Below are 13,127 nucleotides of genomic sequence, written 5' to 3'. Positions count from 1 at the left end.
AGACATGTACCACTTTTGACAGGACAATAATGATTAATACTCATCAGCTGTCCACTAAGTTTTACTACAATTCAGTCATTTTTGACTGAGTTGGAGAACAAACAAGGTGTGAGAAATTGGTCACATTGAGATTTTTTGCCTTTTATTTTACCTTGACCCTCTAAAAACTAACCATTACTAAATTGGTCACAGTCCAAATGTATATCACCTTTGGATCAAGTCCATTCAGTTGTTTGAGAAATCTCATTTCCAAACACACACACCACAAGGGTGAAAACATCTTATATTCACCTTTGGTGGTGGAGGTAAACATTCATAAAAAGTAGAAACAAGACATAACTGACCTAATTTAACAGTGCCTGACTCAGTTAGAAGAATATTCCCAGCCTTCACATCCCTGTGAATTCTCCCCATGGAATGGAGATAATCCAGCCCTTCAAGAGTATCCTGACAGATGGCAGAAATTTCTTCCTCTTTAAGTGGCTTCTTGTGGACTTTAGACACAAAAAAGGACTACTGTCAAGTATTTAGGATATTAACTGAGAAAAACAATTACTGATAACTGTCGAAAGAAAAATAATTTATAAGTACTGAAGATATTAAATATTCAAAACATTACTGCCAAGTACTGAAATTAACTTTAAAAAAAATTACTTTCAAAATTTCAAAGAATTATCTCCAATATTTGTGTTTCAGATTTTAATTCATTTTGTAAAATACAGTATAACATATAAATCATTTATTAAAAGATTACAAAAAAAAAAGGAAAAAAAAGGGTGAGATAAATCATGTTTCCACCATTGGTACAATTAAAAGAATGATTTATTCAAAATGCTTAAATGTACTTTATTTAAATTACAGTTTCACACATTATTGTTTAAAAAAATTAATTTGTATACTATGCCTTACTCTACAAATTTATTCTACAATCTGAAACAGTTTAAGTCAGAATGTCTTACCTTCAATTATATCTGATGCAGAACCTAAACAATATTCCATGATAAGCTAGAAAACAACAAGAACAATTTGTTGTATTAAATTGTTAAACAAAATCTAAAATATATTAATACCATTTTACATTTTATTTTTTCAGCATGAGTTTGTAACTTAGTTACATTTATGTACACCAACAAATTCATGATTTTCTAAAGAAATAAACATAACTTAAAAACACAGTCTCTTAACCCAAGAATTACTGATAAAATCTCATACTCCATTATTTTTCAAACTACTTATGGGTTCATGACTTTTTTATTTTACAGAACTTAATAACATAGTTCATTAATACACACCCAGATATAACACGGATGTAAATCTAAGATCAAACTTTGGCTCTCAAATTTCCATTGTTAAATTTGAGATTCTAACAGTTTTTAAATAAGATTTTTTAATAATTTTCTGTACTTGATTTCTATTCTTTAAAGTTAGGCACATGAAATATTAGCAAGTTTCAGCATTTTATTTTCATGCACCATTAGTTTATCCATGTGTTCATTTATGCAAAACAATAAGTGTGTGGATAATGACCAGATATGGGTATCCTGAAATAATATGACCCAACATTTAATACAATCTCATTTTTTGGACCCCAAATTTCACATTATAACAGGATTCAACTACATCATAAATATTACAATTAGTAAAGTTCTTTATATATCTCTTATGCAGAAAAGTAACTTTTCTAAATATTATTGGCCAGTTCTATTCACATACTGTTGTAATAAGTAAAAACATAACATTACTGTAGATCTCAGTGGTCATTAATGTAATAACAACAAATCACTAAGATAATAAAAAACAGTCACACTTAACCCTAACTGCTTGTGCATCATTTACCATATGCCACAGGTTTTAGAGATTTACATTTAAAGTTTTACTAAACCACTTTTCTTGTACAATAAAATAATAGCTAATAATCCATATTTTAATAATATATACTTTGTAAGTTATTAATTTTATAAAGCAATATTTAAAAAGTCCTGAACTTTCTTTAATGTGAGAAATGTGATATTTTCTCTAGGCATTCCCTCTTCTCTAACTATATTTGTCACCCCCCTCCAATACATATGAAATTAAATGTAAATTACACACTATAAAACTTTCATTGCTCATACAAACCATAATTTTTATAGCCTTCAATTCTGTTTGGTTACAGAGCTCCACATTTCCCAAATGATTTACAAGTTATAATGACACTGTTCTAAGAGTAATAAAACTATAAAATTTAAGTATAAATACATGTATACTATTAGGAGTTTAAAGACACTTAGGATAAATTAATCTAGTTTTATGTTTCAATCTGAAATCATTCTAGAAAAATAAAGAGAGTATTTGAGATTTTTTTTTTTATAGTTACAAGGTCAGTCAAATTGAGTCAGGATAGAGAAAATAAAAAATATGTTTTAGTGAAAATGTATTTAGGAGATTTTAGATAATACACAAATGAAATAAAATAAATACTTTAACACATTCATGGAGAAATATGTATTTCAGTTTATTAAAAATACTTCAATAAAAATATGATTCTTTTTTTCTGTGAGAGACTTGTGTCATTTACTGAAATATTCACAAATTTCATCAAGATATACATACTATACTAAAAGTTAGTAGTATCAAACCTATAAAGTACAAAGAGGTCATGTGGTCTGTCAAAATGACCAAGCCTGTGTTGAGACTCAATAACATTTATTATAGAACTGTTTAGTTTGTGCAGTCATATATAATAAACAATATTTTAATAGGATAGGGTAATGACTGTATTTATCAACACACAAGTTAATGAAGATGTATTCCAACTGAGGTATATGCAGAATTTTCTATTTCACACAGAAAACCATCAACTAACATCTCCAAACTTCAAATCTGAGCATGTGTGTATTAAGTTGTAATATGTAATTACACAGAATGACAAGGATAAAAATCTCACCCATGCTGTATGTTCTTTTAAATAACATCCTTTATAATCTATTGCATTCTTGTGTTTTACATGTCGAAGAAATTTCACCTCTTTGATTATATCTTGCCATTTCTGTAAAAAAAAGAAATTCAACCAATAAAGACTTTTTAAACCCCATCAAGTGAAATCTTTAGAAGTTAGAAGTATTCCCAAAATCTGCAGTTGTACTTTAAAAAATCGTATATATTAATTCTTTCCTGGATGGATGGTACATTAGAACTTTAAAATGTAGAAGAAGCTGGAATTAAACAGCAAGAATTTTTCAACTAATGAAGAAATGTAGAAAACAGATTCCAAATGCAGAACTCACACATAAAATAATTTTTTTTTCCCTAACCTTTTACAGATACAAAAAAAATTATTTTCTACTTAATTATATTAAAATAAAAACAATGAATGTTTTTTTTTCTCATAATCAAAAGTTAAAATAACACTAGATATCTCTATGAAAGTATAACTTTATATGTAGAACAAGTGAACACATTTTTACTATATAAATATATAGATAGTAGGGGAGGTAAAATTCAAGATTTTTTAGAATTATTTACCCATGATACTGTCACCAAGATATGAAAAGGTTAAATTATGCTTTCAATCAGGGGAAGCACAGCACTATAAGAAACTTCATATTACTTGGCTAATCAAAAAAAAAAAAGAGAGAGAGAGAGAAATGTTGTTCTTTCTTGATTTCTTACAGACTGTTTTAAAGTATATATTACAATTTTTGATAAAGATTCTACACACGTTTGTATGCATGATGACTACCATGATGTTGTTTGTGTTTTAATCAAATTAAAGTTAGATCTATGATTAATATAGAAAAACAGAGGCATAAAACAGCAAATAATCAAGTTATTTATCCCTTGCACTAATTAGTATTATTTATAACTAATCTAAGAATTTTGGAAAATATTTCTTCTGAAGCCTAACACTAGTTTAAACCTGAATTTCATTTTATACATGATGGGTCAATTTCATGCTTCCTGATATACAGGGTGTTCGGAAAGTCACTGTGCAGTTTTGTAATCATATGTTATTATATTTCAGATTTTGATCCCAATATGGTTTAGAAACAAAATAAGAATGATCCAAGCCTGTATTAATGCCAATGGGGGTCACTTTCAACATTGTTTATAACTGTCATTCATATTTACCTCCTCTATTCTATATTGAAACCTGTCTGTTAATAAATATATAAGTGCACAGTGACTTTCTGAACACCCTGTACAAATATGTCTCATATGCTTGCACGGTTCATCCTGAGCAGTCTTCTTGTTTGTATATTAGGCTGTTCATTTATTATTAACTAAAATAATCTTAATATATAAAAGATATATTACTTCTACATTCACATTTATTGATCTTAGGTATTGAAAATAGATACAAAATGCTTGACAACAAAATCTGACTGACAAGACACCATACATTTTAACATATAATAAAGTTTCTAAATGTATAAACCACTATACGTTTTCACTACAAAGTTACTTTCTTAAAAAAAAAATAGCCTTACTTACTTATTCACCTACATGGAATGAAATAAATTGTTTAACTGGAGATTATTAGTTGACCCTCCTGCTTGTTACCAACCGAAAACATTGATTTATCCTGGGGTTTAAATTTATAACCTGCACTATTTTAGTCTCTCTGCAAACTGGCAATCAGGGAGTATCTATAGACTTTCTACTAACTATTAAAACAAAATACCATAATAGTTCTAAAAACTGTACAAGTGACATCCTCAAAAGAGAATTACTATTAGCTGATGACCCAAGTTTAGAAGGTTGGCATATGTTATGAAATCTAATTAGTGGTTCTGAACCTTTAGATAAAAGATTATTGTTGTACGAAAATCATATTTATTTCTAGTTACTACTGTCACTTGTCTCTCCCTTAACTTTAGAAAGAACTGTTTTACAACACTGAGGGGTGAAGAAAGTCTAGAAAATGAAAAGTTTTAAAAACTTTCTTTCCAAATGAAGGAGAATTACTGCATATCTATAAAATATAAATCCAAGATATTTTCTCAATCTTAAACCCAAGAAATATGTTGTTCATAACTAAATCACCAGTCTAGGTGAGTCTATGAACAACAGCATTGTTCAAAACTGTAGTTCTTAGCTGATAATGATATGAGATTGTAAGCTAATGTAGTACAGCCACAAATTTTACCAATGTTTACTTACATCAGCTGACTGCTTTCCAGTAAATGACATTTTTTTGATAGCCACCACTTCTGAAGTGACACTGTTTCTTGCCTGAAGAAATCAAGGCAATAAATAATTAGAAAAGTACACATAAAAAAATACACTGGGTAAACTCAAACATTACTACCAAAATTGTTGTGTGTTTACGTGGAAACTCTGATATTCAATGACAAAATTAACAGCCTTATTGTATTATGTCCCTACTTTATTAATCCAAAATACAATAAATACATTTGATAATCCATTTTTCCCTATCTTGTTACCAATTCTAAACATTTCAGATATTTTTACAATTAAAATCAATAAAATAAGTACATTAAGTTCTAAAACTTCCAATTACAAATAAATTTTTATTGTCATCAAGACACCTCTTCCACCCAATAAAAGAACGTTAAAATACAATTTTTCTCCTACTTTCAGATTATTTCACCTAAACCTACTGTACACAATGTTCCTAAATAGATTATCTACATTTTAAGATATTGCTCATAACCTCTAACATGCTTTGCCTTGAAATTTTATGTACCAACACAATTTTTTCCGTATTCATAACATATACAGAAAGTGAGAATACACCAAATCAGTGAAGACTGAAAACCTATGATTTCAAGAGAATTGGGAAAACAGAACAGACTAGTTCATTACACTAATAGGTCATCATTCTCTTTCATCTTAGCTTTAGACTTCAGACAATAATGCATTTTATGAAACAGCTAGTGTTTAAAACTGTTTAATATTATTAAAAAAACAGTGTGTAGGACATTTACCTCAAATTTTTAAATTTGTCTAAATCAGATAAATAACACAGACCTAGTTTTGTTATAATTAGGTATTTGCAAGTTAAGAGAAAAATATGGATTTACAATATTAATTCCAGCTTTAAAGGCAGAAATAACTGATGAAAAGTAAGAAATCTAACTATAACATTTTACAGTAGAGATCACTGTCTACATAGGTAAGAATTGTAATAATGTGTTACATGCTTCCATTAATATGTGCAGTTCCCTAAATGTTAGTAAACTTTGATCAGACCTATTCTCGATATGACCAAAAAAGCCATTTTCAGTTTACCCCTTTCTGGTGTTCATTGCATCAAGATACCAAAGCTAAATCACTTGTCGTCTTTACTAGCTCCTAATACAATAAATGAAAACACATTTATTTTACCTACATTGTAAGAGAATGAAATTATATATATTTTCACTTACATAATATACAGCTCCAAAACTTCCATGGCCTATTTCTCTCAGGTCACAAAATATTTTTTCAGGGTCTTCTTTGTCAAATAGTTCTGCTATTTCAGGATCTTTCAAACTTCCAGGTCTGAAAAAAATAAAACATTTCTTAATGTTTACATAACTCAACTAGCAAGTTAAACTGAACTTACTATCTACAAAGTCAAATTATAGAAAATTATACCTTTATACTGTCTACAGATCAGATGTCAGTAATAATGACATTACACTTCATACTGTAAGTATAAGTAAAGTTGTCAGTAATAGTAACATAATACTTCACACTGTAAATATCTGTGAAGTTGTCAGTAATAGCAACATACTTTATATTGTAAACATAGCTGAAGTTGTCAGTAATAGTAACATTATACTTTATACTGTAAATATAAGTTGTCAGCAATAGCAGCATTATACTTTATATTGTAAATACAAGTTGTTAGTAATAATAACATTATACTTTATACTGTAAGCATAGCTAAATTTGTCAGTAATAGTACGTAACATTATGCTTCATACTGTTGCTTCTCTTATATGTAATTGTATAAACTATAAAAATGGTCATAACAAGTGTAAAACATTAAATGCAAAACCATGGCTTTGTGTATACCATCACAAAGACCCAACAAACCTTGGTCCCAAATTTGGTGAAGATCCATTGACAATATACATAGCAGTGGTAAAAAAACAATTTAAAAACAACCATATTACTGCAAATTTGTATTTACCCCCATAAGAAGAACCCGTCTCATTCTGCAAAGTGGTTGCACGGACATACAACAAACAGAACTATTATACTTATATAGATATTTAATGTCAAGTATTATAGCATGCAAAACCTTGAAAGTACAATCTTCCTACTATACATATCTCTAAAAAGTACCAAAACAAGGCTTAACTCCAGCCAGTGCTCTTCCCATTATCAAAATAAAGTAAAACTATCCCAATTTTACTAATCCAACTTTATATGTTCATAAATATAATTGGTTTTAATTAAGGCCAGTTACCTTAGAATTACTTTAAGATGATAAAAAAGCCAGTTGTTTCAGCAGCTTTTCTTAAAAAATAAAACATGTCAGACAGGGTTTATACACCTTAAGGAAATCCTGAAAGATTGGTGGTTTCAACCAGAACGTCTATAGAAGTCCTTGGAAGTTGATTGATTGATTTAGTGTTTTATGGCACAAAGCAGCGAGGCTATCTGCGCCAGACATTCGGTAAAAATGTAAAAAAAAAAAATAAATAAATAAATAAATGTAGTAATAGACATAGATGGAAATGAAGGTAAAACAAAAAAGTATAAAACCAATGTTGACACCTAGTCTACAATGTTAAGATAGAAGGCAGAGTATAAGAAGTTGTAAGGTATTTACTCTAGCAAAAAGGTAATGATCATAACCCGCCAGGAAGAGTAACAGGTAAGTTCAAGAACCACCATCAATCACCTGAAGTTGGCCTTTCCAGTCCTGGTTCTGGGTTATGTGTCATAGCAGCTATTATCAAAATGTAAAAGAATAAAAGTTTTAAAAGACACTCCACAAAATCGTAATAATGAGTAGCCAAATGTCCAGTAAAAAGATAAAAGTCAAGTAAATGGAGTAAAATTTGTAAAAGTAATTGAAGATAAAAGCAAAATGGCAATTAAAACAGAAAATGGCGTAAAAACCAATGTTGACATCCAGTCAACAAAGTTGTAAAGAACTACCTGTAGCAGAATGGTAATGATCATAACCCGCCAGGAAGACTAACAGGTAAGTATAAAAACCACCGTCAGTCACCTGAAGTTGGTCTTTCCAGTCCTGGTTCCGGGTTATGAGTCAATATGGCCAGTACTAAAAAGTTAAGTAGTAAAAGTGTGAAATGATACGCAGCAAAGTATAATAACAACTTCGCCAGGACGACTAACGAGTAGTTCAAACGGATAGTTCAAACAGTAGCGTTAGTCATCTGAAGTTGGCCTTTCCAGTCCTGGTGTCGAGTTATTTAATGTTCTGGCCATTGTTCAATGTCAAATTGAAGGAGAGAGATTAAAACTGTAAAAAAGGAACCACAATTAAAAGGTTTAATGAATAAATATGCAACACTTAAAAATGAGATTAAAAGATTAATGGCCATTAAAAAATTAAAAACATTATCAAGGTGGACAGAGTCACCATCACCAATAACTCTGTCCAATGTTACAGACTGACCCTGGGAAAAATATGTTTAAAATATTGCCGTCGTTGAGAATTGTAACGATGGCAAGAAAGTAAAACGTGGCTGATAGTGATTTGAGTGTTACACAAACTACACATTGGTGCACCAGTTCCAGATAAAAGAAAATGATGAGTTAAAAACTGTGACCAATGCGTAGCCTAGTGAGAACAACTTCCTCCTTCGAACTTTACGGAAGCTAGATGGCCAAAGTCCAATTTTGGGTTTGATTTGAAAAGTTTGTTGTCACATTGCTCACTCCAAGTGGACTGCCAGCTGGCACGGAAGCTGAGCCTTGAATACAACACCATAGTCCATGTATGGAATAGGCATGGTCTGACAAGCTGCCATGTCTGCAAGCTCGTTCCATGAATACCAACATGGCCTGGTATCCAGAAAAACTGGATTGAAGTAGCTGCTAATGAGAAATGGGCCAGTCGGTTTCAATACCAGCGAGAATAGGATGTGAGCTAACGTAGCGATTCCAAGGCAAGTATAGAACTAAGCGAATCAGTATAAATAGTGCAGTTGGAGTACTGCTCAGCTGCAATATGATCCAGGGCAAGAGATATGGCATACAGTTCAGCAGTGAACACAGAAGCTGTTGAAGGGATTCTGCACACAACTACTGACCCATAGCAAACCAAAGCAAAGACCACTGAATTACCTGATTTGGAACATCTGTATAAATGGGAAGTGAATGACTGTTTGAAAGATATTCATTGAATAAAAGATGGTACTTCCAATCTGGAGTATCTGCCTTTTTAGGTGACTGAAAGAAAGGTCACATTTGGGGCTGTAATAAGCCATGGTGGGATGGGCCAACCTGTGGAATCTGCAATGTTATCCAAGGACAGACCCAATTCATCCAATTGCGCCGGATGCAAAGGCCAAATGGAGCAATGACAGATCGCCTGTTCTGAAAAGTACTGCCCACTGAGGAAGGAAAACACATTTCCAGGTGGGATGCTTTGGTAAGGAATGAAGTTTCAAGTATATTGTAAAGATAGTTGCAAACGGCGAAGGTGTAGAGAAGGTTCATGAGATTCAATGTATATACTTTGAACTGGAGAGATACGGAAAGCCCCAGTGCAGAGTCGAAGTCCTTGGTGATGAATGGGGTCCAGCATCTTTAAGGCCAAGGGTCTGGCAGAGCCATAGATCCATAATCGAAGTTTCGATCTAATAAGAGCGATATACCTTTAACATTGAACAGCGATCTGCCCCCACTGGTAGAAGAGAGAACACAGAGGATGTTCAGTGCTCTTGTGCATTTGACCAAGTTGCTTTAAATGTGGTATAAAGGTCAGTTTATCCAAGATCCCAAGAACTTGGTCTCCGGGACCACTGGCAGCAAAACTTCACCGATATGAAGTTCAGGATCAGGGTGAATACCCCATCGACGGCAAAAGTGCATGCGTACAGTTTTGGAGAGAGAGAAATTAAAGCCGTTCACCAGAGTCCACTTCCGTACACAATTGAAGGCGGTTTGTAGTTGCCACTCAATATATCTCATGTTTGACAACTGACATGAGATGTAAAAGTCGTCGACATACAGCCCATTCGCAACAGTGAGAGAGATTGTTCAGTGATGGCATTTATCTTTATACTGAAGAGTGTAACACTCAATACACAGCCTTGAGGGACTCCAAGTTCCTGTACAAAAGAACGGGAAAGTGTCGAACCCACACGAACTTGGAATCTCCTGTCCATTAAAATTTTTTTTAATAAACATGGGTAGATGGCCACGTAACCCATATGTATGGAGGTCTCGCAAAACGCCATACCTCCATGTTGTGTCGTAAGCCTTCTCTATGTCAAAGAATATTGATACAAGATGTTGGCGGTTGAGAAAGGCTTCTCTGATAGATGTTTCAAGACGAATTAGGTGGTCTGTGGTGGAGTGCTGTCGACGGAACCCACACTGGGTGGGTGAGAGGAGGTTGTCTAATTCAAAGAACCAAACAAGACAAGCATTAACCATCCTTTCTAATGTCTTACAGAGACAGTTCGTCAAAGCAATTGGACGGTAGTTTGATGGAATCTTGGGATCTTTCCCTAGCTTAGAGAAAGGTAAAATATTAGCCTGGCGCGCCAGGCATCAGGAAAAACATTCTCCCGCCAGATCCGGTTGAAAACAATCAGAAGGACATCAAGAGAAGCAGGAGATAGATGGTGCAGCATGTCATAGTGTACATCATCAGGTCCAACAAATGTACTGTCAGACCGATGAAGGGCCATTTTCAGTTCCACCAGTGTAAAGCGACAATTATAGTCAAAGAAACAGTCAGTTCGATAGGAAAGAGGTGATCGCTCTGCCCAAGTCTTGATGGCCAGAAAGGTAGAGGAGCAAGCAGAAGTGCTAGATACCCGGCAAAAGCTTTCACCTAGAGAGTTAGCGATGTTCCGAACATCAGTCACCTCCTGACCATCAGAGAGTAAGATCGAGAGGGAGATAGAATTGTAGTGCCCATTAACCTTTCGAATCCTGTCCCATATGATCTTGGAACTGGTGATAGAAGATATGCTGGTTGTGAACTTAATCCAAGATTCCTTCTGGCTTTGACGTCTTACCCACTTAGCATGTGCACGGGGCCCGTTGGAAAGCAACCCGGTTTGAAAGTGTGAGATATCTATGAAAAGTATCCCAGGCCCGCTTTTGAGCCTTCCGTGCTAAGTGGCAAGCAGGACTCCACCACGGACGAGGATATCGTGGAAAACGTGTCGAGGTTTTAGGAATACACTGAGCAGCTGCATGTGTAATACAGTCAGTTACCGCTGCTACACAGTCGTCTATTGATGGCTGATTTACGATAGCAGGATCAAGTTTTGTGAGAGCAGTGAAAGTGGACCAGTCTGCCTGATCCAGCTTCCACCGAGGCACGCGGGTAGGATGGCATCGACCACGGCCAGTCTCTCTCAAAAGGATCAGAAAATGATCACTGCCTAGTGGATTACTGTCAATTCTCCATGAAAAATGGGAGAATAATGAAGGGGAGCAAACTGAGAGATCAATAGCGATAAAGGACTGACTAGGTGCATGAAAGTAAGTGGAAGAACCAGTATTGAAAAGAGAAAAATTGTGATCAGAGAGCATCCGCTCTACAGATCGGCCCCTCCCATCAATAATAGCACTTCCCCAGAGGGGATGATGTCGATTAAAATCCCCTAGGATTAGAAATGGAGATGGCAATTGTTGAACTAGAGAATCAATATCTGATTGATCATATGTCTCTCCAGGGGACAGGTACAGAGAACAAACAGTGATGGTATGACCCAAGGAAACACGGATGGCTACGGCTTCCAAGGGTGTGTTGGGTGACAAAGACAGGGTGGGCACGTGTTGATCAACCAACAGTGCCACCCCTCCATGTACTCGACCATCACACAACCTGTCATTTCTTTACAGAAAAAACTGCCAAATGGAGACAGTACCAGCAGTTTTGAGAAATGTTTCTTGTAAAGAAAGACAAACAGGATGGTAGGAAGCAATCAGCGTTTTGATATCATCCAGATTAGAACGTAAAGCTCGACAGTTCCATTGTATCAAGGTGGCCATTTTTAAGAACGGGTAGGTGAAGTGGCTGGAGAACCCTTCGGTTTACGACCACGTCTTTTTTCTTTACTGTCTTTAGTCGGAAGAGGTTTATCAACCTCCATGGATCCTGCTCTGGGTCGGTTGGGCAGGTTTTTGTTATTGGAAGGGGAATCCAGTGACTGAGGACGCGAACAAATAATTGTTTTGTCTCTTGTGGTGGGAGAAAAAGATGTATCAGAAGAAATGCCTGTATTTGAAACTGAAGGACGTGGATCTTGAGGTTTGTTGGAAGGTATGGGAGGAACAGAGATGGGTGTGAAAGTCGATTCATCAACCTTTTTAACCACAGAGGTCAAAAGGCTTTTCATTTGTTTTGAAAACGATTCTCTTGGAGGCACAGAGAGATCTGTCTGCACTCCCACTGTAGTTGTGGAATGAAGTGCACCACCATATGTCCGAGATGGAGTTGTGGACAGCAATTTCCGAGCCTCAAGATAACTAATGTTATGTGTCGTTTTCAAACGCTGCACCTCTTTTTCCTCCAACCATTTTGGGCAAGAATGAAAGTAAGAGGGGTGAGAACCATTGCAGTTTACGCAATGTGGGTTCATGTCACAGTCATAGGCATCATGGTCCTTGCCTCCACAACGAGCACATGTCAGGGAACCACGACATGTCTTTGAGTGGCCGAATCTCTGATATTGGAAACCTCAAAGAGGGTTTGGTATGTATGGCCGAACCCTGCAATGAGGTAACCTGCCTTGATGGTGGCAGGTGCACGTGGTGAAGTAAATGTTAAAACGAGGGTATTTGTTGGCAGTGTAACTCCATCTTTGCGAGTGGAGATGCGCCTCACTGCAGAAACTCCTTGAGTGGAGAGACCAGTGAGAATCTCCGACTCAGGAACGTTCTTCAAATCTCTTTCAACAATAACTCCTCATGAAGAATTCAAGGTAGCATGGGGTGTAACCTCAATAGGTATATCCCCAATTGCCTTTGAA

The 13,127-nt window shown here is 34.7% G+C and overlaps 1 protein-coding gene across 3 annotated transcripts in view; it reads right to left on the bottom strand.

Moving 5' to 3' along the window:
- Window positions 1-13,127, bottom strand: part of LOC143255496 (serine/threonine-protein kinase Tao-like) — a 53,098-nt gene that overhangs the window by 30,990 nt on the left and 8,981 nt on the right. For 2 of the 3 annotated variants that reach the window (XM_076511240.1, XM_076511242.1), the window contains exons 1-5: window positions 6,372-6,634; window positions 5,143-5,214; window positions 2,927-3,028; window positions 960-1,005; window positions 345-494 (exon numbers count right to left, since the gene is read on the bottom strand). In XM_076511240.1, the coding sequence (XP_076367355.1) occupies window positions 345-494; window positions 960-1,005; window positions 2,927-3,028; window positions 5,143-5,172 (328 nt within the window). In that variant the 5' untranslated portion in view covers window positions 5,173-5,214; window positions 6,372-6,634. Of the gene's footprint in view, window positions 1-344; window positions 495-959; window positions 1,006-2,926; window positions 3,029-5,142; window positions 5,215-6,371; window positions 6,635-13,127 lie in introns of those variants that run through there. The other variant, XM_076511241.1, reaches the window with a different exon arrangement.

Source organism: Tachypleus tridentatus, chromosome 7 (genome assembly GCF_004210375.1).
Source record: "Tachypleus tridentatus isolate NWPU-2018 chromosome 7, ASM421037v1, whole genome shotgun sequence".
Classification (NCBI taxonomy): Eukaryota; Metazoa; Arthropoda; class Merostomata; order Xiphosura; family Limulidae; genus Tachypleus; species Tachypleus tridentatus.
The sequence above is the reverse complement of the archived record's forward strand: the minus strand, read 5'-3'. Positions and strand labels throughout refer to the sequence as shown.